The sequence below is a fragment of the Anomaloglossus baeobatrachus genome, chromosome 7 (genome assembly GCF_048569485.1).
Source record: "Anomaloglossus baeobatrachus isolate aAnoBae1 chromosome 7, aAnoBae1.hap1, whole genome shotgun sequence".
Taxonomy (NCBI): domain Eukaryota; kingdom Metazoa; phylum Chordata; class Amphibia; order Anura; family Aromobatidae; genus Anomaloglossus; species Anomaloglossus baeobatrachus.
This window is the reverse complement of record NC_134359.1, coordinates 291,878,322-291,903,049: the sequence shown is the minus strand read 5'-3', so window position 1 is coordinate 291,903,049 and position 24,728 is coordinate 291,878,322. Positions and strand designations below refer to the sequence as shown.

Sequence of the window (24,728 nt, the reverse complement as noted above, 5' to 3'; positions counted from 1 at the left end):
AGAAGCATCTGATCCAATCTGTTAACCACTAGGCTCTGCGTAAAAAATACGGAGATGGCCGATGCCACCGACGTCCGGCTCGTAGAGTCTCGGACAGCCTTAACAGCATGGTTCGCCATGCGGCGATTGCGAGATTAAAGACGCTGCTGAGACCGAGATGTACCGGTGACAGCGTCCCTCTGCGCAACACTAGCTGAAATAGCTTGGAGTGCCTTCACGGCTGCGACTGCCGGAGCATTTTGACGTGAAGCCCCATCCACCACTACAACTATAGATCCAGCTGCAAGCCTGGAGATCGGGAGATCCACATTTGGACCTGGGCTAGCGCTTGTCCAATCAGGGAGGAGAGTGTCTCATTAATACGGTCGGAGAACGCTTATCGTGAAAAGCGTTGCGTTTCTGGACTGCATCTCTAGGATCAGAGGGCCAGACGAGTACGCAATTGCTTGCGATATTAGAAAAGAGATCTCCCCTGCTGTGAAGCTGACTCTTTCACTGATGGAGTCGAGGGCTATTCCCAGCGAGCCTGCTTAGGCCCTCTTGAACTGACGTCCGTGTCGGAGCCTGCCCCCTGGGACGCGTGAAAACCACCCTGGAGCCTTGAGCTGCTCCTCAAATCATGGTGGCCAGGGGCATTGCAACTATATTGCCCAAGGTCTGCTTGGGCTGCCAGACTGTAAGATGTCAGCCATAGTCACAGCCAATATAACAGCGGAAAGAAACTGCAATTTCGTCCCTGTCTCTGGACAGGAAGCACAGGTGGTTCTTTTAACCACATATAGCCGAAAACCCCGGTCAAGCAATTGCCCGCACTGGGGTCCTAGACTCGTATTACATGCAGTACAAGCAACATATAAAGTCCTCATTGGCCTTTTCTTTTTCTGCTGTTGTTGTCTAGCTATCTAAGCGCATAGCCTAGGATAGCGACCGTACAGTAAATAATCATACAAGCATGAAGTACAAATAAACACTTCAGCTCATGTAGTACACGCAGCATTGAAAACTTGTGGCTTGGCACATTAGCTCTTCTGCTGCTGTTGTCTATTTATCCAGGAGCATGAGACAAGGATAGCGACATACAGTGAATGTATAGCATTCAAGCACGAAGTACAAGTAAACACTTCAGCACCTGTGGTACCCGCAGCATTGAAAACTTGTGGCTTGGCACATTAGCTCTTCTGCTGCTGTTGTCTATTTATCCAGGAGCATGAGACAAGGATAGCGACATACAGTGAATGTATAGCATACAAGCACGAAGTACAAGTAAACACTTCAGCACCTGTAGTACCCGCAGCATTGAAAACTTGTGGCTTGGCACATTAGCTCTTCTGCTGCTATTGTCTATATATCTAGGAGTATGAGACAAGGATAGCGACATACAGTGAATGTATAGCATACAAGCCTGAAGTACAAGTAAACACTTCAGCACATGTAGTACACGCATCATTGAAACTTGTGGCTTAGCACATTAGGCCTTCTGCTGCTATTGTCTATATATCTAGGAGTATGAGACAAGGATAGCGACATACAGTGAATGTATAGCATACAAGCCTGAAGTACAAGTAAACACTTCAGCACATGTAGTACACGCATCATTGAAACTTGTGGCTTAGCACATTAGGCCTTCTGCTGCTATTGTCTATATATCTAGGAGTATGAGACAAGGATAGCGACATACAGTGAGTGTATCGCATACAAACATGACAGTAAACACTGCCAGCACATGCAAATGAAGCAGCCTTGCAAGCTTGTGCCTTGGCACCACTGCTCTACTGCTGCTGTTGTCTAGTTAACTAGGAGCATGAGGCAAGGATAGCGACATACAGGAAATGTATAGCAGACAAGCATGACAGTAAACACTGCAGTACAAGCAAATCAAGCAGCATTGAGAGCCTGTGCCTTGGCAGCCTTGCCTTACTGCTGCTATTGTCTGTTTAACTAGGTGCATTAGCCAAGAAAAACGACATATAGTGCATGTATAGCATGACAATAAACCCAATTGCAGCACCTGCAAACGAAGCGGCAATGAAAGCTTGTGCCTTGGCACTTTGCTGTTGCCAAATCTGCGAACAAACACTGCAGACTAATCATTGAACACTTGTCTAGCCATCTAGGAGAGTATGCCCAGAATAGCGACAGTACAGTGCTGCATCGCATATCCGCACACAGTTCAAAAGCCCACTTCAGTATTAGTGGGACCAGTACTGCCTATCGCCCGCCCAGCGCGAGTATGAGGTCGCTCAAAAACCTGTGCCTGGTTCCGTTCTCCCAGAGTGGAAACCATAATGGCTGCCGGCTTCTCTTCCACGTCCTGTGCAGAAGGGCGGGCCGTGGGCGAGCCCCAGCCAAGAGCGGGAACCCGGCATCTCACTGTGTTCAGTGAGAGGGGGCTGGAGAATGCAAAGCAGACTCCAGCTCCCTGCGCTGAGATCTGTACAGCGTCCCGCCCCTCCTCTGACTGGCAGGGCTGGGGGCGGGAACGAAGCGGTGCCAGGCCTCAGAAGCCGGGGACTAAAGTTACAGGCGCCCCCGCCGTAAAAGCGCGGCCGGCGCCAAGTCCCCGGCGCACTACAAGTCACATCAGCGCCGCCGCCGTATGAGCGGTCGGCGCAAGTTCCTAAACATGACCCGTCGCTCAGCCATGGCTGCAGCAACATAAGCCCATCACTAATGTCCCCGGCGCACTATAACGCCCAGCAAGCCCGGAGCGTGCTGTGCTTGCCGGGGACACCGAGTACCTGACCGATGCAGGGCCTTGTCCCTGATAGTACTCGTGCTCCACATCCATCAGGTTCTTCTGGGTCTGTGGATGGAGCCCGGCCTCAGGGCTTGGAGGTCGACAGATCCCACTTCCACAGGGCCCTCCAAGGGGATGTGGAAGGAAAACAGCATGTGGGGCTCCGGCCTCTGTACCAGCAATAGGTACCTCAACCTTGCAACACCATCTGGTGAGAAGGGAGCATGCTGGGGACACTATATGTGTCCTCTTTTCTTCCATCCGAGATAGTCAGCAGCTACTGCTGACTATACAATGTGGAGCTATGCGTGGATGTATGACCTCCTTCGCACACAAAGCTAAAACTGAGTAAGCCCGTGATCCCACGGGGGGTGTATAGCCAGAAGGGGAGGGGCCTTACACTTTTTAGTGTAATACTTTGTGTGACCTCCGGAGGCAGTAGCTATACACCCAATTGTCTGGGTCTCCCAATAGAGCGCTGAAGAAATATATATATTGTATGTATATAATATATATCCCTCTTCCGATTAAAAAAATAAAAATAATTTATTTTATTAATTGGAAGAGGGATATATAATATATTATATACATATAATATATTTTTTTTAAATATAAATAAAAAAAATAAATGTGTATGTATATAATATATATTATATATCCCTCTTCCGATAAAAAAAAAAAATAAAAACTATATATATTTATTTATTTTAATCGGAAGAGGGATAGATATATATATTTATTATTGTATATCCCATATAAATATATAATATATATATTTTTTAAAATATATATATTTATATATATTATAGATTTTATATATGTAAAATTATATATATATATTCCCCCCCCACTTTATTCTTAGTGACCTTAGAGGATTTGGTCTTGCAGTTGATTAACACTATAGACCCGGATATCACTGTATTGCAGTGTATAGGGTGAATCACGGCCTACCTATGATGTCCAGCAATACCAAGATGGCAGCTACTAGAGTGGCACAATAATTCCCCATGGTCCAGTCGCAGGATAGCGGGCAAATGAACGCTGGAGCATGTGAACACTACCAAACACTAATGACCCTGCCAGAGATGGATAGCAGTAAGTGAACACTTCACAGCGGCGATAGGAGCTCAGCTCAGGGTGCTGCTGTAAGACACAGCTGGCATCTACCATGTATGGAGAGAGTTTCTCCAGACTTATGGACCACAGCGCTGATGGACAGTTACATCATTTTGCACTGGGGTGAGGGGTGGGTCTAAAGATAGATTTTCATGGTCTCTGCTGATGGCACATCAATAGGACTGACCTCCGGGACCCTAACTAAGTCTGATTATTAATGGGCTGCACCGCTGCTTTGATCGAATCAAATGAATGGGAACAGGCCCCTGAGGAGTCAAACAGTTAAAGGGTTATTCCCATCTCCAAGATCCTCTCCCAATATGCAGCAGGTGTAATAATATTAGCAAATACCTCCAATTAGAAATGTAGTATAGTTCTCCTGATACAGCAGTGTCCCTTACCTCATGTGCAGGGCATTGCAGATTAGATATCCATGGTCACAACCACCCTTATAGTGAGTTAGTCAGTTGGATACCTAAGCTGCAATGCCCTGCACATGAGTTAAGTGACGTGGCAATATCAGGAGATCTATACTATATTTCTAATTGGAGATATTTGCTAATATTATTACACTTTCTACATATTGAGAGAGGATATTGGAGATGGGAATACCCCTTTAAGGGGAAGCACCAAACAGCGGCCACGGGCTGTATCACCAGCATCAGCAGCCATGATGCCTGTACTATAGCATATGAATACTAAGGTCATCGATATCAGTAGTTCAATCCCGTGGACCCCCACAGATCCCAAGTGCGAGGTTCTGACGGGGTGCGATTGTTTCCTCTATATTCATTTTCTATGGGACGGCTGAGGATATTACCCAGTGATCGCCCCCTCCACCTCCCCCAGTGAATCTTTGGATAGGGGATAATTTGCTTTTTGACCCCTTTAAATGACTCCTCAGAGCTTTCAAGATCTCTGCTTGCTGTTGCACAATGACACCTGTAACTGTCCCTGCAATGAGCAAGGCTCCGTTCACACGTTACAGCTGCAACGAAATATCTGCGACAAGGAGCAAAGTGCAGACACTGATGAGGCCAAATTAAAGGCAATCTGCACTGGATTTACTTTTAACCCCAATATCCACATCCCACTCCCAAACCAGAAACCGAAAACCCTCCGCCGCCAAGACAGTGAGAACCCGACTGCATGGAAAGTCCCAGCTCCGGCCTGAACGTCACATGGAAAGGTAACGCAAACAAACCCAACGGAGTGGATCAACCTCCAGACCGCTGGGTGCCGGGACACCCATTATACAGGTGAAAGAAAATCCTCAAATCATTCACCTGCTCTTGTTTCGCCTTCACTTTCTTCAGAAACTCCTCCACCGCGTCCACCGACTGCTGGAAGCGTTTGCCTTTGTTGCTTTTGATCATTTCCTCCTTGTGGAGATGATAAGGCTGCAGCTGCTCCACCTTAATCCAGGCGCTGAGAGAAAACGCAAGATAAGTCATAAGGGGGCAGATCATGGGCCCAAAACTAATCCTGACCACAGATAGGCACACTTTTATCACTTTTTTTAATACATTTTTAGTGGTTTTGTCACAAAACCACAAGCAAATCCTTAAGCCACAAAGTCAATGAGAAGCCTGAAGTTTTGTGCATGGTTTTTCTTTGCAGATAGAGTTGAGTGAGTATTTAACTATTCGCACTCGCTATACTCAGAGCGCGCACTGTCCAATGCTCGCGTATTCATCCCGAATAGTGTGTGCAATGCAAGTCAATGGGGAAAACTCGCAATTTAATGAGTATCCTGAATGCCGCACTATTCGTGTTACATCGTTTTCCCCATTGACATGCATTACACACACTACTCGGAATGCATACGCGAGCATTACAGAGTGCTCATTATGAGCAGAGAGAGTACGAATAGTTACATACTCGCTCAACTCTACTTGCAGATTTGGTGCAGAAGAAACATATTTAGGGTGTCAATTCTTTCAGCCTTTTTGCCTGTGAAAGCCACGGAAAAAAAATGTGAAAAAAACATTATAAATGCACACGTTTTTCCTGCTAAGAGATGCAGAAATAGTGCCAAAATATCTGCAACCAAATATTAAACGTATGCACATAGCCAAATAGTGCAATATGAAGGAATTACACCACAGCTTGAAGGTCTACCCATATATACAATGTTACTGGCATTATGCTCCAGAGCTGCACTCACTATTCTGCTGGAGCAGTCACTGTGTACATACATTACTGATCCTGTACTGATCCACAGTTAAATGCCGTATTATACTCCAGAGCTGCACTCACTATTCTGCTGGTGCAGTCACTGTGTACATACATTACTGATCCTGAGTTACCTCCTGTATTATACTCCAGAGCTGCACTCACTATTCTGCTGGTGCAGACACTGTGTACACACATTACATTACTGATCCTGAGTTACCTCCTGTATTATACTCCAGAGCTGCACTCACTATTCTGCTGGTGCAGTCACTGTGTACATACATTACATTACTGATCCTGAGTTACCTCCTGTATTATACTCCAGAGCTGCACTCACTATTCTGCTGGTGCAGTCACTGTGTACATACATTACACTACTGATCCTGTATTATACTCCAGAGCTGCACTCACTATTCTGCTGGTGCAGTCACTGTGTACACACATTACATTACTGATCCTGAGTTACATCCTGTATTATCCTCCAGAGCTGCACTCACTATTCTGCTGGTGCAGTCACTGTGTACACACATTACATTACTGATCCTGAGTTACTTCCTGTATTATCCTCCAGAGCTGCACTCACTATTCTGCTGGTGCGGTCACTGTGTACTTACATTACATTACTGATCCTGAGTTACAGCCTGTATTATCCTCCAGAGCTGCACTCACTATTCTGCTGGTGCAGTCACTGTGTACATACATTACTGATCCTGCGTTACCTCCTGTATTATCCTCCAGAGCTGCACTCACTATTCTGCTGGTGCAGTCACTATGCATATACATTACTGATCCTGAGTTACATCCTGTATTATACTCCAGAGCTGCACTCACTATTCTGCTGGTGCAGTCACTGTGCACATACAATATTGATCCCTATTCTGAGTGCATCATGTGATCACTGATACCCAATCAGGATGAGCCCCTGTGACAGGTTTTTCGGTGATACTCACTGATCTTCAGTTCCAAAAAACTTCACAAAAAGGCATTTTTTGCCTCGTGGCTTCTTTAAATCTTTAGGTGGATTGACAATCTGCAAAAAAAAAAAAAAATTGAGGGTGTGTGGCAGATCCTGACATAACTGGGGGGGACGGATTAGACTCAACCATAATATAGAGGGGTGTCTGATCTTCACACTAGGTGGAGCGAGCTGAGGGCAGAGGAGCGGCCTTTGCTCGGCTGACAGCAGCTGGTGAATCTGGCGCGGCCCTGTCCTCTCCAGCTGGATGCCCGGAACAGGCTGCACCCCGACCTGTGATAATACAGCGTCTGCCCGCAGCGCCCAATAACCAAATATTGGGGAACTCACACTCCCGGACCTGTATCACGGCCACCACTGTACTCACCTTTCCGGGCCACGGAGGGTAACGACCCAACTTTCCCCTAAAAAAGAAAGAAAGATGGAGGTCAGAATCCGGGACCCATCCAACACAGCAGATAACGAGCATGGCCCAAAATACGTCTCCAATGTCAGATCCCGTAACGGGATCCTTCCAGATTCCCTAATACAATGATCTATTGCCTACAAACAAATACCAACACAATCCCTCCTGGATCCAAATCTAATTCATCACAAATCCCTAATATTAGATCAAATAACTGAATACATTGTCCCAGATCCCTTGACTGGATCCTTATTCAATGGTCTTACACAGATCCCCTGACTAGTTCCATCCTCCTCTCTCTCTTACACCAGATCCGCTGACTGGATCTATCCTCCTTGTTCCTTTACACCAGATCCCCTGACTGAATCCATCCTCCTCACTCTTACACCAGATCCCCTGACTGGATCTTTATTCCTGTCTCTTTTACACATATTCCCTAACAGATCCATCCTCCTCGCTCCCCTCTGATCCCTGTAGAGGATCCATCCTCCTCGCTCCCCTCTGATCCCTGTACTAGAGGATCCATCCTCCTCGCTCCCCTCTGATCCCTGTACTAGAGGATCCATCCTCCTCGCTCCCCTCTGATCCCTGTACTAGAGGATCCATCCTCCTCGCTCCCCTCTGATCCCTGTACTAGAGGATCCATCCTCCTCGCTCCCCTCTGATCCCTGTACTAGAGGATCCATCCTCCTCACTGATCCCTGTACTAGAGGATCCATCCTCCTCACTGATCCCTGTAGTAGAGGATCCATCCTCCTCACTGATCCCTGTAGTAGAGGATCCATCCTCCTCACTGATCCCTGTAGTAGAGGATCCATCCTCCTCACTGATCCCTGTAGTAGAGGATCCATCCTCCTCACTGATCCCTGTAGTAGAGGATCCATCCTCCTCACTGATCCCTGTAGTAGAGGATCCATCCTCCTCACTGATCCCTGTAGTAGAGGATCCATCCTCCTCACTGATCCCTGTAGTAGAGGATCCATCCTCCTCACTGATCCCTGTAGTAGAGGATCCATCCTCCTCACTGATCCCTGTAGTAGAGGATCCATCCTCCTCACTGATCCCTGTAGTAGAGGATCCATCCTCCTCACTGATCCCTGTAGTAGAGGATCCATCCTCCTCACTGATCCCTGTAGTAGAGGATCCATCCTCCTCACTGATCCCTGTAGTAGAGGATCCATCCTCCTCACTGATCCCTGTAGTAGAGGATCCATCCTCCTCACTGATCCCTGTAGTAGAGGATCCATCCTCCTCACTGATCCCTGTAGTAGAGGATCCATCCTCCTCACTGATCCCTGTAGTAGAGGATCCATCCTCCTCACTGATCCCTGTAGTAGAGGATCCATCCTCCTCACTGATCCCTGTAGTAGAGGATCCATCCTCCTCACTGATCCCTGTAGTAGAGGATCCATCCTCCTCACTGATCCCTGTAGTAGAGGATCCATCCTCCTCACTGATCCCTGTAGTAGAGGATCCATCCTCCTCACTGATCCCTGTAGTAGAGGATCCATCCTCCTCACTGATCCCTGTAGTAGAGGATCCATCCTCCTCACTGATCCCTGTAGTAGAGGATCCATCCTCCTCACTGATCCCTGTAGTAGAGGATCCATCCTCCTCACTGATCCCTGTAGTAGAGGATCCATCCTCCTCACTGATCCCTGTAGTAGAGGATCCATCCTCCTCACTGATCCCTGTAGTAGAGGATCCATCCTCCTCACTGATCCCTGTAGTAGAGGATCCATCCTCCTCACTGATCCCTGTAGTGGATCCATCCTCCTCACTGATCCCTGTAGTAGAGGTCTCTCATCCTCGATCCCCTGAGCCCCCGCAGAGCGCCCCCCTGAGCAGAGCACGGCCCCCGCTGCTCCTCAGACCCCGCACAGCGCGGTCTCTTCCCGGGCACAGGCCGCTCTCCACAGTGACCGCTGTCCCGGGGCCTCCGCCCACTCCCGCGGCCCCCGCACTCACCACACCAGGTCTCCTTGTCGCAGACTCACAGTCGCCGCCATCTTTTACCGACACTGGCAGAGCGGGGAGAAGGCGGAGGATGTGGGGAGAGGAAGGAACACTGACCGCGCAGAGAATGCCGGGACAGCAGGAAACACCCCCGCCCGCCGTGCTCGCGCCTCACGTAGCGACCAGCCCCTCACACGCGTCACGCAGCGCCACTCACGTACAGGACGACGACCAATCCGCGGCCTCCTCCGCGCTGCGGCCTCCACCAATAGGAAAAGGCGGGAAGGCAACTCACTGGCTGAGACTTCCCGTCAGAGAACAAAGCGCGCGCACGTGACCCTGCGGAACACTCATTGGCCGAGCCGGGTCACGTGAGGCGGCGTGCGGCTGTCAGCGGTTGTTGTTGTTTTGTCGTCGCCCTGGATGGTGTAGTCACGTGACGTTGGAAGGGCGGGGGGAGGAGAGAGAGACGTTCTGCCGCTTCCGCGGAACACGTGACCGGTACCGAGGACCTGACAGCGTCGCGGTGAGTTATCCGGGGACGAGTGACCGGCGGGACCGGAAGACGTAGAGGAGCGGGGACAGAAGTGCAGACCCTCCGACGGGGCGCACTTCCGGGTAGTTGGGTTATCCCCTGTGTTCGGATATTTGTGGGCTGCTCCTATCCCCCCTCTCCTTATGGTAATGGTGTGACCCGCGAGTATAAAAGAAGGCTCCACGGGCGCTCGGGACCTAGAATGGTCGGAGCGGCTGAAGTAACGGTCCCGTGGCGGTATCACGGAGTGTGTGGTGCCTGTCAGCCGAGGTGCGGGCCCATGGCGACCGCCTGTGTGAGCTACACACTATATGCACATATATACAGGCGCCCTCCCGCGTGCCCCTCCTGGTACGGTGGTGTTTCTGTGTGCCTCCCCTGTTACAGTCCCCCTCCTGCACGGCACCCCCAATACAGTTGCTTTCCGTCCCCGCTCCCGTCGCCCTCCGGGGTGCCTTTCCCCAGTTCCGTCGCCCTCCCCGGCCCCTTTCCCCGGTCCGGTCGCCCTCCCCGGCCCCTTTCCCCGGTCCGGTCGCCCTCCCCGGCCCCTTTCCCCGGTCCGGTCGCCCTCCCTCCCCGGCCCCTTTCCCCGGTCCGGTCGCCCTCCCTCCCCGGCCCCTTTCCCCGGTCCGGTCGCCCTCCCTCCCCGGCCCCTTTCCCCGGTCCGGTCGCCCTCCCTCCCCGGCCCCTTTCCCCGGTCCGGTCGCCCTCCCTCCCCGGCCCCTTTCCCCGGTCCGGTCGCCCTCCCTCCCCGGCCCCTTTCCCCGGTCCGGTCGCCCTCCCTCCCCGGCCCCTTTCCCCGGTCCGGTCGCCCTCCCTCCCCGGCCCCTTTCCCCGGTCCGGTCGCCCTCCCTCCCCGGCCCCTTTCCCCGGTCCGGTCGCCCTCCCTCCCCGGCCCCTTTCCCCGGTCCGGTCGCCCTCCCTCCCCGGCCCCTTTCCCCGGTCCGGTCGCCCTCCCTCCCCGGCCCCTTTCCCCGGTCCGGTCGCCCGCCCTCCCCGGCCCCTTTCCCCGGTCCGGTCGCCCGCCCTCCCCGGCCCCTTTCCCCGGTCCGGTCGCCCGCCCTCCCCGGCCCCTTTCCCCGGTCCGGTCGCCCGCCCTCCCCGGCCCCTTTCCCCGGTCCGGTCGCCCGCCCTCCCCGGCCCCTTTCCCCGATCCGGTCGCCCGCCCTCCCCGGCCCCTTTCCCCGGTCCGGTCGCCCTCCCCGGTCCGGTCGCCCTCCCCGGCCCCTTTCCCCGGTCCGGTCGCCCTCCGGGGCCCCTTTGCCCGCTCCCGTCGCCCTCGCCTGCCTGGAGCTGTGTATTGGAGCACAGAATGACTGTTCACACCGGAGCGTTTCTTATAATCTCGTAGTTCTGATACCTTTTTAATGTCAACAAAAATAAAATAAATGATGTTAGGCGATGTTACTGCGATCCCATCGCATAACACTCGGTTTACGCTGGCAGGACCGAGTGTCATTGTGACTGAGGTCCAATCATGCGATGTTTCTCTCGCACCCATACACTTGTATGGGTGCGAGAGAAAAGAGTCGCATTGCACCCGCGGCATGCTGCGATTATTTTCTCGGTCCGATTAGGGCTGAGAATATAATCGGTCATGTGCGCTGACACAGGATCATATTGGTCCGAGGGGAAGGCAATGTTTTATCGCACTCCACTCGGTCCGATTTTCATGCCGTGTGTCTTAGGCCTCACAGAGCAGCTGCCGGACTCCTCAGGGCTCTTCATCAGGCCGCGTATAACAAAGTGTCTGAAGAAACACAAATATATCCGCAGAGCAGAGGCGGTATAATACATGGACACTGAGCTCAGAGTCGTTAATGAGCTGAGATTAGTGGTGTGGAAGTTTTATTGTCCCAATATCCATATAAGATCAGAGGCTTGGTGCCCTCAGATACACCAAGAGGAATGTGCTGCAGTGTAAATCATAGGGGATAGAGAGAGCAGCCGCGTGATATTGTGCTCCCCGTAATCTGACGCTGTGATTATTCCTCTTCAGAGTCCGTCCGCAGTGATGAGAAGAGAGCAGATGCTGTCAGCCGGGTGCAGCCTCGTTAAGGCCATCAGGTAGAGGAGCTGCAGTCTGCGGAGTCGTCCCCCCGGTGCTGCGCTCTCTGGAGAATCCGCCTAATGATGCAGCTTATCAGCTGATCTCTGCGGACACCATGGCCGAACCCCGGAGGGTGCAGCTCGCCAGCGTCTCATCTAATGCCACTGCACAACCGCCTGCGCCCAAGAAGCCTCGCAGCGACGATCCAGACCCCGAGACCTCAGTGGCCGCCACCGTTCGCATCGCGCTGACGCTATTCGAGCCGGATCAGAGGAAATGTCCCGAGTTCTTCTATCCCGAATTGTTACGTAATCTGCAGAGAAACAACAAGAAACATGTGGAGAAGGTGAGAGAGGTCACAGGAGAGCGTCGTGTACACAGGGACTGACCCAGCAGAATAGTGAGCGCAGCTCTGGAGTATAATACAGGAGGTAACTCAGGATCAGTAATGTATGTACACAGTGACTGCACCAGCAGAATAGTGAGCGCAGCTCTGGAGTATAATACAGGAGGTAACTCAGGATCAGTAATGTATCTACACAGTGACTGCACCAGTAGAATAGTGAGTGCAGCTCTGGAGTATAATACAGGAGGTAACTCAGGATCAGTAATGTAATGTATGTACACAGCGACTGTACCAGCAGAATAGTGAGCGCAGCTCTGGAGTATAATACAGGAGGTAACTCAGGATCAGTAATGTAATGTATGTACACAGTGACTGCACCAGCAGAATAGTGAGTGCAGCACTGGAGTATAATACAGGAGGTAACTCCGGATCAGTAATGTAATGTATGTACACAGTGACTGCACCAGCAGAATAGTGAGTGCAGCACTGGAGTATAATACACGAGGTAACTCAGGATCAGTAATGTATGTACACAGTGACTGCACCAGCAGAATAGTGAGCGCAGCTCTGGAGTATAATACAGGAGGTAACTCAGGATCAGTAATGTATCTACACAGTGACTGCACCAGTAGAATAGTGAGTGCAGCTCTGGAGTATAATACAGGAGGTAACTCAGGATCAGTAATGTATGTACACAGTGGCTGCACCAGCAGAATAGTGAGCGCAGCTCTGGAGTATAATACAGGAGGTAACGCAGGATCAGTAATGTATGTACACAGTGACTGCACCAGTAGAATAGTGAGTGCAGCTCTGGAGTATATTACAGGAGGTAACTCAGGATCAGTAATGTATGTACACAGTGGCTGCACCAGCAGAATAGTGAGTGCAGCTCTGGAGTATAATACAGGAGGTAACTCAGGATCAGTAATGTATGTACACAGTGGCTGCACCAGCAGAATAGTGAGTGCAGCTCTGGAGTATAATACAGGAGGTAACTCAGGATCAGTAATGTATGTACACAGTGGCTGCACCAGCAGAATAGAGAGTGCAGCTCTGGAGTATAATTCAGGAGGTAACTCAGGATGAGTAATGTAATGTATGTACACAGTGACTGCACCAGCAGAATAGTGAGTGCAGCTCTGGAGTATAATACAGGAGGTAATTCAGGATCAGTAATGTAATGTATGTACACAGTGACTGCACCAGCAGAATAGTGAGTGCAGCTCTGGAGTATAATACAGGATCAGTAGTGTAATGTATGTACACAGTGACTGCACCAGCAGAATAGTGAGTGCAGCTCTGGAGTATAATACAGGAGGTAACTCAGGATCAGTAATGTAATGTGTGTACACAGTGTCTGCACCAGCAGAATAGTGAGTGCAGCTCTGGAGTATAATACAGGAGGTAACTCAGGATCAGTAATGTATGTACACAGTGACTGCACCAGCAGAATAGTGAGCGCAGCTCTGGAGTATAATACAGGAGGTAACTCAGGATCAGTAATGTATCTACACAGTGACTGCACCAGTAGAATAGTGAGTGCAGCTCTGGAGTATAATACAGGAGGTAACTCAGGATCAGTAATGTAATGTATGTACACAGCGACTGTACCAGCAGAATAGTGAGCGCAGCTCTGGAGTATAATACAGGAGGTAACTCAGGATCAGTAATGTAATGTATGTACACAGTGACTGCACCAGCAGAATAGTGAGTGCAGCACTGGAGTATAATACAGGAGGTAACTCCGGATCAGTAATGTAATGTATGTACACAGTGACTGCACCAGCAGAATAGTGAGTGCAGCACTGGAGTATAATACACGAGGTAACTCAGGATCAGTAATGTATGTACACAGTGACTGCACCAGCAGAATAGTGAGCGCAGCTCTGGAGTATAATACAGGAGGTAACTCAGGATCAGTAATGTATCTACACAGTGACTGCACCAGTAGAATAGTGAGTGCAGCTCTGGAGTATAATACAGGAGGTAACTCAGGATCAGTAATGTATGTACACAGTGGCTGCACCAGCAGAATAGTGAGCGCAGCTCTGGAGTATAATACAGGAGGTAACGCAGGATCAGTAATGTATGTACACAGTGACTGCACCAGTAGAATAGTGAGTGCAGCTCTGGAGTATAATTCAGGAGGTAACTCAGGATGAGTAATGTAATGTATGTACACAGTGACTGCACCAGCAGAATAGTGAGTGCAGCTCTGGAGTATAATACAGGAGGTAATTCAGGATCAGTAATGTAATGTATGTACACAGTGACTGCACCAGCAGAATAGTGAGTGCAGCTCTGGAGTATAATACAGGATCAGTAGTGTAATGTATGTACACAGTGACTGCACCAGCAGAATAGTGAGTGCAGCTCTGGAGTATAATACAGGAGGTAACTCAGGATCAGTAATGTAATGTGTGTACACAGTGTCTGCACCAGCAGAATAGTGAGTGCAGCTCTGGAGTATAATACAGGAGGTAACTCAGGATCAGTAATGTATGTACACAGTGACTGCACCAGCAGAATAGTGAGCGCAGCTCTGGAGTATAATACAGGAGGTAACTCAGGATCAGTAATGTATCTACACAGTGACTGCACCAGTAGAATAGTGAGTGCAGCTCTGGAGTATAATACAGGAGGTAACTCAGGATCAGTAATGTAATGTATGTACACAGCGACTGTACCAGCAGAATAGTGAGCGCAGCTCTGGAGTATAATACAGGAGGTAACTCAGGATCAGTAATGTAATGTATGTACACAGTGACTGCACCAGCAGAATAGTGAGTGCAGCACTGGAGTATAATACAGGAGGTAACTCCGGATCAGTAATGTAATGTATGTACACAGTGACTGCACCAGCAGAATAGTGAGTGCAGCACTGGAGTATAATACACGAGGTAACTCAGGATCAGTAATGTATGTACACAGTGACTGCACCAGCAGAATAGTGAGCGCAGCTCTGGAGTATAATACAGGAGGTAACTCAGGATCAGTAATGTATCTACACAGTGACTGCACCAGTAGAATAGTGAGTGCAGCTCTGGAGTATAATACAGGAGGTAACTCAGGATCAGTAATGTATGTACACAGTGGCTGCACCAGCAGAATAGTGAGCGCAGCTCTGGAGTATAATACAGGAGGTAACGCAGGATCAGTAATGTATGTACACAGTGACTGCACCAGTAGAATAGTGAGTGCAGCTCTGGAGTATATTACAGGAGGTAACTCAGGATCAGTAATGTATGTACACAGTGGCTGCACCAGCAGAATAGTGAGTGCAGCTCTGGAGTATAATACAGGAGGTAACTCAGGATCAGTAATGTATGTACACAGTGGCTGCACCAGCAGAATAGTGAGTGCAGCTCTGGAGTATAATACAGGAGGTAACTCAGGATCAGTAATGTATGTACACAGTGGCTGCACCAGCAGAATAGAGAGTGCAGCTCTGGAGTATAATTCAGGAGGTAACTCAGGATCAGTAATGTAATATATGTACACAGTGACTGCACCAGCGGAATAGTGAGTGCAGCTCTGGGGTATAATACAGGAGGTAACTCAGGATGAGTAATGTAATGTATGTACACAGTGACTGCACCAGCAGAATAGTGAGTGCAGCTCTGGAGTATAATACAGGAGGTAATTCAGGATCAGTAATGTAATGTATGTACACAGTGACTGCACCAGCAGAATAGTGAGTGCAGCTCTGGAGTATAATACAGGAGGTAACTCCGGATCAGTAATGTATGTACACAGTGACTGCACCAGCGGAATAGTGAGTGCAGCTCTGGAGTATAATACAGGAGGTAACTCCGGATCAGTAATGTATGTACACAGTGACTGCACCAGCAGAATAGTGAGTACAGCTCTGGAGTATAATACAGGATGTACTCAGGATCAGTAATGTATGTACACAGTGACTGCACCAGCAGAATAGTGAGTACAGCTCTGGAGTATAATACAGGATGTACTCAGGATCAGTATTATGTGTACATTGTATAGTTTGTGCGCAGTGCTCTGTAATATTTCTTTGTCGCTCCTTATTGGGAGACCCAGACAATTGGGTGTATAGCTATGCCTCCGGAGGCCACACAAAGTATTACACTAAAAGTGTAATGCCCCTCCCCTTCAGCCTATACACCCCCCGTGCTGCCACGGGCTCATCAGTTTTTATGCTTTGTGCGAAGGAGGTCAGACATGCACGCATAGCTCCACAGCTTAGTCAGCAGCAGCTGCTGACTATGTCGGATGGAAGAAAAGAGGGCCCATAACAGGGCCCCCAGCATGCTCCCTTCTCACCCCACTCTTGTCGGCGGTGTTGTTAAGGTTGAGGTATCCATTGCGGGTACGGAGGCTGGAGCCCACATGCTGCTTTCCTTCCCCATCCCTCAATTAGGGCTCTGGGTGAAGTGGGATCCTTTCGGTCTCCAGGCACAGGAGACCGTGCTCCATCCACAGCTCCTGAGGACCATGCTGGATAGGAGCCGAGTATCGTTCAGGGACATGGCCCTGCTACTTGGAGGTACTCTGTGTCCCCGTGGGGACCGCGCACAGCAACACTCCAGCATTGCTGGGTGTGCTAGTGCACCGGGGACAGCGGCGCTGACTGCGTTTGTGCCATTACACACTTCAGCATCGCTGAGTGTGTTCGTGTAGGGGGACTACCGCGCTGACCGCCGCTGCCATGGTTATCACTGCGGCGCGGCTGGGACTGTTAGTGCGCCGGGGACTTCCGCGCCGACCGCGCTTATACGGCGGCCGCGCTTATAACTCGAGTCCCCGGCTTTTGCGGCCTAGTCTCGTTTTCTTCCCGCCCCCAGCCCTGCCAATCAGGGGAAGGGCGGGACGCTGTACAGGACGGCAGCACTGAGGGCTGGAGCATGCTTTGCATACTCCACCCCCCTCACTCTGCACAGTGGGGCACCAGTTCCCGCACTTTTCTGGGTCACGCCCACGGCTCCCTCCTCTCCTCAGGACGCCGGCAGCCATTCCTCTCAGCTCTGCTAACGCTGGAGAGGAGAGACAAGCTCAGGGAGACCCAGGCAGGATTTCTGGTGCCCACACAACCGCTTTGCACAGGCGGTAAGCAGCACCTGTGGTGCTGGCCCCACTAGTGCAGAAGTGTACTTATAGATTATATGATTATAGACTATACTTTACACTGTAGGGTGCACTGTTGATTTGTGGCTATATACCCTCCTGTATTGCTCAGAGGAGACAACAGCATGTCGTCCACAAATAGCAAGGGTGCCAAAACACAGGCTTACTATGCTGCCTGTGCAGCATGTACGGCTATACTGCCGGCAGGTTCCACTGACCCTCATTGTGTGCAATGCTCGGCCCCTGTGGCACTTACTCAGCCGGAGCCTCTGCTAGGGGTGGCCCAGGGAGAACCACCTGTTAACACTGTCCAGGTGACAGGGACGGAGTTTGCAGTTTTTACTGAAAGACTTTCTGAGACTATGGCTAAGATATTAGAAGCCTTGCAGTCCAGGCCGGCATCTCAAGCCAGGGGCACTGTGGAATCATTGCCCCCTGGTCCCCCTCAGTTGGAACAGCAATGTCCTCCCGGGGTGTCTCATGGATCCCAGGGTGAGGTCTCTGACACGGACCGCAGCCCCAGACCGATTAAGCGAGCTCGCTATGATATCCCCTCGACATCATCACAATGTTCAGGGTCTCAGCGAGAGGACTCTCTGTATGATGAAGCGGAGGTAGCTGATCAGGATTCTGATCCTGAAGCCGCTCTCAACCTTGATACTCCTGATGGTGACGCCATAGTGAATGACCTTATTGCGTCCATCAATGAAATGTTGGATATTTCTCCCTCAGCTCCTCCAGTGGAGGAGTCAGCTTCTCAGCAGGAGAAATTCCGTTTCAGGTTTCCCAAGCGTACAAAGAGTATGTTTCTGGACCACTCTGACTTCAGAGAGGCAGTCCAGAAACACCGAGCTTGTCCAGATAAGCGTTTTTCCAAGCGCCTTAAGGATACACGTTACCCTTTTCCCCCTGACGTGGTCAAGGGCTGGACTCAGTGTCCCAAGGTGGATCCTCCAATCTCCAGACTGGCGGCTAGATCCATAGTTGCAGTGGAAGATGGAGCTTCACTCAAGGATGCCACTGACAGACAGATGGAGCTCTGGTTGAAATCCATCTATGAAGCTATCGGCGCGTCTTTTGCTCCAGCATTCGCTGCCGTATGGGCACTCCAAGCTATCTCAGCTGGTCAGGCGCAAATGGACGCACTCACACGTACGTCTGCGCCGCAGGTGGCGTCCATAACCTCTCAAACGTCGGCATTTGCGTCCTACGCTATTAATGCTGTCCTGGACTCTGCGAGCCGTACGGCGGTTGCAGCCGACAATTCGGTGGCAATACGCAGGGCCTTGTGGCTGCGGGAATGGAAGGCAGATTCGGCTTCCAAAAAGTGCTTAACTGGATTGCCATTTTCTGGCGACCGTTTGTTTGGTGAGAGATTGGATGAAATCATCAAACAATCCAAGGGAAAGGAAACATCCTTACCCCAGGCCAAACCAAAATTACCCCAACAGAGGAGGGGACAGTCGAGCCGTCCTGTTTTGGACCTAAAACTGCTCAACAAACACGTAAGGACCAGGCGGTTCCGGATGGAATCCCTCCGCTCCGTCATCGCCTCAATGTCCCAAGGAGATTTCCTAGCATCGATCGATATCAAGGATGCTTATCTCCACGTACCGATTGCTCCAGAGCATCAGCGCTTCTTGCGCTTCGCCATAGGAGGCGAACACCTTCAGTTCGCGGCACTGCCGTTCGGCCTGGCGACAGCCCCAAGGGTTTTCACCAAGGTCATGGCTACAGTAGTTGCGGTCCTCCACTCTCAGGGTCACTCAGTGATACCTTACTTAGACGATCTGCTGGTCAAGGCACCCTCTCAAGAGGCATGCCAACACAGCCTCAACGTTACTCTGGAGATTCTCCAGAGTTTCGGGTGGATCATCAATTTTCCAAAGTCAAATCTGACACTGGTCCAATCGCTGACATATCTTGGCATGGAGTTTCATACTCTTCCAGCGATAGTGAAGCTTCCGCTGGACAAACAGCGTTCACTACAGACAGGGGTGCAATCTCTCCTTCAAGGTCGGTCGCACCCCTTGAGACGCCTCATGCACTTCCTGGGGAAGATGGTGGCAGCAATGGAAGCAGTCCCTTTCGCGCAGTTTCACCTGCGTCCACTTCAATGGGACATCCTACGCAAGTGGGACAGGATGCCGACGTCCCTAGACAGGAACGTCTCCCTCTCTCAGGCAACCAAAGCTTCCCTTCGGTGGTGGCTTCTTCCCACCTCATTATCGAAGGGGAAATCCTTCCTACCCCCATCCTGGGCGGTGGTCACGACGGACGCGAGTCTGTCAGGGTGGGGAGCAGTTTTTCTCCACCACAGGGCTCAGGGTACGTGGACTCAGCAAGAGTCCTCACTTCAGATCAATGTTCTGGAGATCAGGGCAGTGTATCTTGCCCTAAAAGCGTTCCAGCAGTGGCTGGAAGGCAAGCAGATCAGAATTCAGTCGGACAACTCCACAGCGGTGGCATACATCAACCACCAAGGTGGGACACGCAGTCGGCAAGCCTTCCAGGAAGTCCGGCGGATTCTGCTGTGGGTGGAAGCCACAGCCTCGACCATATCCGCAGTTCACATCCCGGGCGTAGAAAACTGGGAAGCAGACTTTCTCAGTCGCCAGGGCATGGACGCAGGGGAATGGTCCCTTCACCCGGACGTGTTTCAGGAGATCTGTTGCCGCTGGGGGAAGCCGGACGTCGACCTAATGGCGTCACGGCACAACAACAAGGTCCCAACATTCATGGCTCGATCTCAAGATCACAGAGCTCTGGCGGCAGACGCCTTGGTTCAGGATTGGTCGCAGTTTCGGCTTCCTTATGTGTTTCCTCCTCTGGCACTGTTGCCCAGAGTGTTACGCAAGATCAGGGCCGACTGCCGCCGCGTCATCCTCGTCGCTCCAGACTGGCCGAGGAGGTCGTGGTACCCGGATCTGTGGCATCTCACGGTCGGCGAACCGTGGGCACTGCCAGACCGACCAGACTTGCTGTCTCAAGGGCCGTTTTTCCATCTGAATTCTGCGGCCCTCAACCTGACTGCGTGGCCATTGAGTCCTGGATCCTAGCGTCTTCAGGATTATCTCAAGAGGTCATTGCCACTATGAGACAGGCTAGGAAACCAACGTCCGCCAAGATCTACCACAGGACGTGGAAAATATTCCTGTCGTGGTGCTCTGCTCAGGGGTTTTCTCCCTGGCCATTTACCTTGCCCACTTTTCTGTCCTTTCTTCAATCCGGATTGGAAAAGGGTTTGTCTTTCGGCTCCCTTAAGGGACAAGTCTCTGCGCTCTCTGTGTTTTTTCAGAAGCGCCTGGCCAGACTTCCACAGGTACGCACGTTCCTGCAAGGGGTTTGTCACATCGTCCCTCCTTACAAGCGTCCGTTAGAACCCTGGGATCTGAACAGGGTGCTGATGGTTCTTCAGAAACCACCGTTCGAGCCAATGAGGGATATTTCGCTCGCACGCCTTTCGCAGAAAGTGGTTTTTCTAGTAGCAGTCACCTCACTTCGGTGAGTGTCTGAGTTGGCAGCGCTGTCATGCAAAGCCCCCTTCCTGGTGTTTCACCAGGACAAGGTGGTTCTGCGTCCGGTTCCGGAATTCCTTCCTAAGGTGGTATCCCCTTTTCATCTCAATCAGGACATCTCCTTACCCTCGTTTTGTCCTCATCCAGTTCACCAGTGTGAAAAGGATTTGCACTTGTTAGATCTGGTGAGAGCACTCAGACTCTACATTTCTCGTACGGCGCCCCTGCGCCGCTCGGATGCACTCTTTGTCCTTGTCGCTGGCCAGCGTAAAGGGACACAAGCTTCCAAGTCAACCCTGGCTCGGTGGATCAAGGAACCAATTCTCGAAGTTTACCGTTCCTCGGGGCTTCCGGTTCCCTCAGGACTGAAGGCCCATTCTACCAGAGCCGTGGGTGCGTCCTGGGCATTACGGCACCAGGCTACGGCTCAGCAGGTGTGTCAGGCGGCTACCTGGTCGAGCCTGCACACTTTCACGAAACACTATCAGGTGCATACCTATGCTTCGGCAGATGCCAGCCTAGGTAGGCGAGTCCTTCAGGCGGCGGTTGCCCACCTGTAGGACGGAGCCGTTACGGCTCTATTATGAGGTATTATTTACCCACCCAGGGACTGCTTTTGGACGTCCCAATTGTCTGGGTCTCCCAATTAGGAGCGACAAAGAAGAAGGGAATTTTGTTTACTTACCGTAAATTCCTTTTCTTCTAGCTCCAATTGGGAGACCCAGCACCCGCCCCTGTTTTTTGTGTACACATGTTGTTCATGTTGAATGGTTTCAGTTCTCCGATATTCCTTCGGATTGAATTTACTTTAAACCAGTTTATAATTTTTTCCTCCTTCTTGCTTTTGCACCAAAACTGAGGAGCCCGTGGCAGCACGGGGGGTGTATAGGCTGAAGGGGAGGGGCTTTACACTTTTAGTGTAATACTTTGTGCGGCCTCCGGAGGCAGAAGCTATACACCCAATTGTCTGGGTCTCCCAATTGGAGCTAGAAGAAAAGGAATTTACGGTAAGTAAACAAAATTCCCTTCTTTTTTTTTTTTTTTACTTTCAGGCTCAAAAGAAACCATTGGATCCCTTCGATGATGATGAAGTGCAGAGGAAGGAAGTTGAAGCTTTATCCAAGAGGTTTGAGGAGAAATATGTAAGTCTTGGGCCGCTGCGGCCGATCACTGATCCTTGAGCATCGCTGGGATGTTTTGTGACAGGAGTAAAGCTTCGGCTTTCCGCACTTCCGGAGGCGGACTGGTCATCTGTAGATTCCTATGTGTTTCTGTTCTGGGGGGGACCTCTCGGCTGTATCGGACCACCACATTGTCCTCTCCTGTATCTGCAGGGAAAGCAGAAGCGTCGCAGGGACCGCGCACAGGATCTCATTGACATGGGTTATGGCTACGACGAGTCCGACTCATTCATCGACAACTCGGAGGCGGTAGGTTGTCAGCACCGGACGCCTGAGTGTTGCACAGATTGAGCAGTGTGTGGCCCTTTAAAGTGACTGGTATGGGAGCGCACAATGTCCGCTGTGCAGTCAGTGTGTGCCTATGGCTATATGTGCTCTGTATGATGGTGGCAGCTCGTATCTGGGGGGACACAAATCTAAGAAGACATCAGATTCCCAAAAGCTTTCCTGAACACGTGAGATTTCCTTCTCACGGCCCCTGAACCATCGCCTCTGGTGGATCCCGGGGGATCTCGGAAGCTGTAATTACCAAGGAATCTTAATCCGTCTCCAGAGACTTAATTCCTGAACAGATGGCACAATATGATGTTGGTAGTCAAAGGATTTTTCCAAGATTTACATATTGATTGCCTATTCTTAGTACAGGCCATTAGTATCAGATTGGTGGGGGTCCGATATTTAGCGCCCCCCCCCATCAGCTGTTTCCACTGTGGCCAGATGTACGGATCCGTACACTGTGTACTGGCTGTTCTCAGTACTGCAGCTCGGCTCCCATAGAAGTGAATGCAATCTGAGCTGCAGCACCGAGAGCGGCCACTACATGGAGCCTCGTCCGAGGAGGGACCCTGTGAGCCGCGTCCGGGGAGGGACCCTGTGAGCCGCGTCCGGGGAGGGACCCTGTGAGCCGCGTCCGGGGAGGGACCCTGTGAGCCGCGTCCGGGGAGGGACCCTGTGAGCCGCGTCCGGGGAGGGACCCTGTGAGCCGCGTCCGGGGAGGGACCCTGTGAGCCGCGTCCGGGGAGGGACCCTGTGAGCCGCGTCCGGGGAGGGACCCTGTGAGCCGCGTCCGGGGAGGGACCCTGTGAGCCGCGTCCGGGGAGGGACCCTGTGAGCCGCGTCCGGGGAGGGACCCTCAGAGCTGCAGTTTAGTGTCTTCTGCTTTGCACCAATCATCTGACTCCCTGTATCAGATTTCGGATATTCATCTCTCTGATTTTGTTCCCGCAGTACGATGAGCTAGTTCCGGCCTCGCTGACAACAAAGCACGGAGGGTTTTACATCAACACGGGAACATTGCAGTTCAGACAAGCGTCAGAATCTGAAGACGAAGCCGCCCGAGAGAAGAAGAAGAAGAGTCCCAAGGTGAAGCCGTCATCTACAAAATGCATGTATAGATGCGGGGTAATGGTCTGCAGATAATGGTGTGATACTCTGAGAACCTACCATGGTAACATCCAATGGGTGTACAAAGATGGCCGACCCGGGGTGGGGGCAACCCCTTTAATGCCGTGACTGCACGGGCACAGGTCACATATAGGGAATGCTTTTTTTTTTTTCCCCCTCTCTTTCTTAAAGGCACGTCTCTCTTGTCCAGGGCCTGCGTCCGATATTAAAGGGGTTGTCCCTATACTTGCCTTACCCACCAGTCACTGGCCGTGGAGGTGATATAAGGACCTTTCTGTCAATCCTTAACCCTTTGTTCTTTCCTCCTGGCAGAAAATGAAGGAGCGAGTAGAGAAAGCAAAGAGAAGGAAACGAGAGGACGAGAAAAAGGGCAAAAAAAGCAAATTCTCCAAATCCGGGTAAGATGTGTGGCGAGGAGGGCAGAAAATGCAAATTGCATAGTAAAGCAGCGAGGTTGCACAGGAGCGGCCATATTGCCGCCCGTTCTCTTAGAAACCCTCTCCTGCTTTTAGGTTTACGGCTCTGAACGGCACCAAGGAGAAAAAGAAGAAGCGGCTGATGGGCAAACTGCATGAGATGCTGGCCAAGTTCGAAAGCGATAAGAAAGAATACGAGAAGTGGTCGAGCTCTGCGCTGACCGTCACCACCACTGCCCCTAAAACGGCGCCGTCCCATCCGACCACCCCTGCGCCGCCGCCGCCTCCTCCACCCCCGCGAGAGGCCGAGCCGGCCCCAGATCCCTCCCCGTCCACCCCGGTGTCCGAGAGCAAACTTCTCCAAGCCGCCAACACCAAGAACACCTCGATCAAGACTGAGCCGGAAAACCTGTCCGTCCCGGCAGAGAAGGGGGTCGCTGCCAAGGCGGAGTTTAAGAAGCCGCCGTCTGTCCTGGAGGGGCTGACGCCAGCGATCGAGAAGAAGATTAAAGACTTTGCCAAGGTAAATGGCGAACACAAATCTGGAAACCATTTTTTTTTTAGTATTATGGGTGATAATTTTCCATCTTACTCGTTATCGTCCTCTTCTCACATTTCAGTGGATCCAAACACCCGAGGGCAAGAAGAAGATGTTCTCCCCCGAAATGAACGCAGCACTTCTGGAGTGAGTATAATGAAAGGCGCAGCCGTCTGTGTAGGGGCGAGACGGCCTCCTGTTCCCCAACAGATCCCAATGTTAAGGGGGTTCCATCATCATCGAAACTTGGATATAAAATCAAACAACTCTACAA

The 24,728-nt window shown here is 51.2% G+C and overlaps 2 protein-coding genes across 3 annotated transcripts in view; one reads left to right on the top strand and one right to left on the bottom strand.

The window, feature by feature from the left end:
* Window positions 1-9,536, bottom strand: part of GLYR1 (glyoxylate reductase 1 homolog) — a 68,712-nt gene extending 59,176 nt beyond the window's left edge. The window contains exons 1-4 of the mRNA XM_075319795.1: window positions 9,379-9,536; window positions 7,372-7,408; window positions 6,979-7,058; window positions 5,140-5,281 (exon numbers count right to left, since the gene is read on the bottom strand). Of these exons, the coding sequence (XP_075175910.1) occupies window positions 5,140-5,281; window positions 6,979-7,058; window positions 7,372-7,408; window positions 9,379-9,419 (300 nt within the window). The 5' untranslated portion in view covers window positions 9,420-9,536. The remainder of the gene's footprint in view (window positions 1-5,139; window positions 5,282-6,978; window positions 7,059-7,371; window positions 7,409-9,378) is intronic.
* Window positions 9,537-9,769: 233 nt separating this feature from the next.
* Window positions 9,770-24,728, top strand: part of UBN1 (ubinuclein 1) — a 65,842-nt gene continuing 50,883 nt past the window's right edge. The window contains exons 1-8 of one of the 2 annotated variants that reach the window (XM_075318429.1): window positions 9,770-9,892; window positions 11,901-12,297; window positions 21,968-22,057; window positions 22,250-22,345; window positions 23,324-23,458; window positions 23,813-23,898; window positions 24,013-24,439; window positions 24,537-24,601. In XM_075318429.1, the coding sequence (XP_075174544.1) occupies window positions 12,067-12,297; window positions 21,968-22,057; window positions 22,250-22,345; window positions 23,324-23,458; window positions 23,813-23,898; window positions 24,013-24,439; window positions 24,537-24,601 (1,130 nt within the window). In that variant the 5' untranslated portion in view covers window positions 9,770-9,892; window positions 11,901-12,066. The remainder of the gene's footprint in view (window positions 9,893-11,900; window positions 12,298-21,967; window positions 22,058-22,249; window positions 22,346-23,323; window positions 23,459-23,812; window positions 23,899-24,012; window positions 24,440-24,536; window positions 24,602-24,728) is intronic. The other variant, XM_075318430.1, reaches the window with a different exon arrangement.